The sequence below is a fragment of the Choloepus didactylus genome, chromosome 10, assembly GCF_015220235.1.
Source record: "Choloepus didactylus isolate mChoDid1 chromosome 10, mChoDid1.pri, whole genome shotgun sequence".
Taxonomy (NCBI): Eukaryota; Metazoa; Chordata; class Mammalia; order Pilosa; family Megalonychidae; genus Choloepus; species Choloepus didactylus.
In genome coordinates this window covers 85221355-85224493 of record NC_051316.1, presented here as the reverse complement: position 1 = coordinate 85224493, position 3139 = coordinate 85221355, and the positions used below count along the sequence as shown (strand labels likewise).

At 44.3% G+C, this 3139-nt stretch overlaps 1 protein-coding gene across 1 annotated transcript; it reads left to right on the top strand.

The window, feature by feature from the left end:
• The first annotated feature begins 958 nt into the window (after positions 1-958).
• Positions 959-1912, top strand: LOC119504959 (olfactory receptor 13C7-like). Its single transcript, XM_037797598.1, has one exon. It carries the CDS (start codon positions 959-961, stop codon positions 1910-1912), a length of 954 nt encoding a protein of 317 aa, XP_037653526.1.
• The last annotated feature ends 1227 nt before the right edge of the window (positions 1913-3139 follow it).

The following is a 3139-nucleotide window of genomic DNA, read 5'->3' as shown; positions in this document are numbered from 1 at the left end:
TGTCTTCAAAGAATCCAGATAGTATTGGATGGCATTTCTCATAGAAGTTGATGTGGTTGTGACCCAAGGCCCCACCCAACCCAGGTTGGGTATGTGAATTGTTAGTGGGCTCCAACAATCGGGAAAGATTTTTATCCTTCAGCCAATTTCCAGGGCAGCAAAGAACGAGGCAGCTCAGGTGTGGTTTCACTCAGGAAACACACGAGTCATGGTCTCCAGATCAGATTTTTGGAGACTTCAGTGGGGACTCCATGCTATGGGCTCCAGAAATTCAATTTGGTCAGGTTTTGCAGAGAAGTGAGTCAAGATCGATGAACTGATTCACACTAATTAAACTCACAAAAGACTGAAGTATAAACCAGACACCAAGTAAGGAATAAAGTTAAGGAGATCAGAAACTTCATGTTTTCAGGCCAGCACATTCTGTCCCTATAGGACTTTTGCATGGGGAGTCAAATTATAATTATAATATATATATTATATATTTATATTATATATTATATATTTATATATATATAAATATAAAATTCCAAAGGAATGGGCCACGTGACCTTGACGGACAAGGTCACTGATCTGTGATAGCCAGAGGTCCCCAATTGTGTGGCAGAGACAGATAGAGTTACTCAGAGGCCCCTATTTTCCTTGAAAGGACTGGAGACATATAGCATATATAGATACACAACTTTGCTTTAGGTATATTAATTATCACTGACTAGACAGAAATGTTTTTCATTTTACTATGTTTTGTTAGATTTCCAAGGTCTGCTCTTCATGCCTCTGACTGGCACACAGTCTGGATTTTAGATAAATTGGTTTTACTTGTTGAATCCCAGAGGGTAAGTTTATTTATAATTCTAGGGAGTATTACGATCCTGATGTATTGGCCCAACAAAACATCAAAAAACCATTATGTATTTTCTGCCTTCTGTATTCTTAGGAACGAAAGAGATAGTTTGGAATGGAAGCATCTAACCATACTGCTGTGACAAAGTTTGTCTTGCTGGGACTCTCTGCCCATCCAAAGCTAGAGAAAATGTTCTTTGTGCTCATCCTGCTGATGTACCTGGTGATCCTGCTGGGCAACGGGCTCCTCATCCTGGTGACCATCCTCGACTCCCGCCTGCACACACCCATGTACTTCTTCCTGGGGAATCTTGCCTTCCTGGACATTTGCTACACAACTTCCTCAGTCCCCCTAGTCTTGGATGGTTTCCTGACTCCCAGGAAAACTATTTCATTCTCAGCCTGTGCTGGGCAGATGTTCCTCTCCTTTGCCATGGGAGCCACAGAGTGTGTGCTCCTGGGCATGATGGCCTTTGATCGCTACGTGGCCATCTGCAACCCCCTGAGATACCCCATGGTCATGAGCAAGGCTGCCTACGTGCCCATGGCCACTGGCTCCTGGGTGGCTGGTGGAACCAACTCCTTGGTGCAGATCTCTCTTGCAGTACAATTGCCCTTTTGTGGGGACAACATCATCAACCACTTCATCTGTGAGATTCTTGCTGTCCTGAAGTTGGCTTGTGCTGACATCTCCCTCAATGTGATCAGCATGGGGGTGGCTAATGTGATCTTCCTAGGGGTCCCAGTACTGTTCATCTTTGTCTCCTACATCCTCATAATCAGCACCATCGTAAAGATACCTTCAGCTGAGGGGAGGCGAAAGGCCTTCTCCACCTGCTCTGCCCACCTCACTGTGGTGATCATCTTCTATGGGACCATCCTCTTCATGTATGGGAAGCCCAAGTCTAAGGACCCACTGGGGACAGACAAACAGGACCTTTCAGACAAGCTCATTTCCCTCTTCTATGGACTTCTGACACCCATGCTGAACCCCATTATCTACAGCTTAAGGAACAAGGATGTTAAGACTGCTGTGAGGAATCTCATGGCTCAGAAATGCTTCACCTAGTGACGGTGGGATATGTCCCATGATCTATGCACTCTGATGGCTCTCAGTTGAGAATATCAGTGCAAAGTAATGCTAAGTGAGGGGATCAAAGTGTGGTCCATGGACCAGCAGTATCAACATCACCTGGGAGTTTGTTAGACAAGCTGGAATCTTGGGGACAATTCCAGACCTACTGAATCGTAATCTGCATTTTAACAAGATGTACAGGTGATTAATATGCATGCTAAACTTTGAGAAGTATTGGTTAAGAGTGTGTAGTGGATGCTGTGATGTGCTGCCCAACCCTGTCCCCACCCCACCAAGGGCTGAAGTACTCATTACCTCATTTTCCAGGAGTGTTGGTGGCTGGCAGTATACAGTTGAGTCTCTCTGCAGGTTTGGCTCTTGGCTGAAGAGAGCTACATCTCCCAAGGCCATATCCCCTTCTTAGCAGAAGCCCCCCCCCCCCCATATCTAATAATTAGTCAGTGTTGATAGAAAGGCCTGGTCCTCCTTGCCTCAAATGGGAATATCTCTAAAGGGCCACCCAGCTGGAGAGCTTCTCTGTAGCAATTCAAGTTCTCCCTCTGCTCAGTCCTGTAGCCTCTGCTCCTCCACAGGTGTTCATCTTTTTTTTTTTTTTTATTAAATTCAGTTTTATTGAAATACATTCACACACCATACAATCATCCATGATATACAATCCACTGTCCACAGTATGATAACATAGTTATGCGTTCATCACCACAGTCTATCTCTGAACATTTTCCTTACATCAGAAAGAACCAGAACAAGAATAAAAAATAAAAGTGAAAAAAACACCCAAATCATCCCCCCATCCCACCCCATTTGTCCTTTAGTTTTTATCCCCATTCCTCCACTCATCCATACACTAGATAAAGGGGGTGTGATCCACAAGGACTTCACAATCACACTGTCACCCCTTGTAATCTACATTATTATATAATTGTCTTCAGGAGTCCAGACTGCTGGGTTGGAGTTTGGTAGTTTCAAGTATTTACTTCTAGCTATTCCAATACATTAAAGCCAAAGAGGTGTTATCTATATAGTGCATAAGAATGTCCACCAGAGTGACCTCTCGACTCCATTTGGAATCTCTCAGCCACTGAAACTGTTTCGTCTCATTTTGCATCCCCCTTTTGGTCAAGAAGATACTCTCAGTCCCACGATGCCGGGTCCACATTCATCCCCAGGAGTCATACTCTGCGTTGCCAGGGAGATTTACAC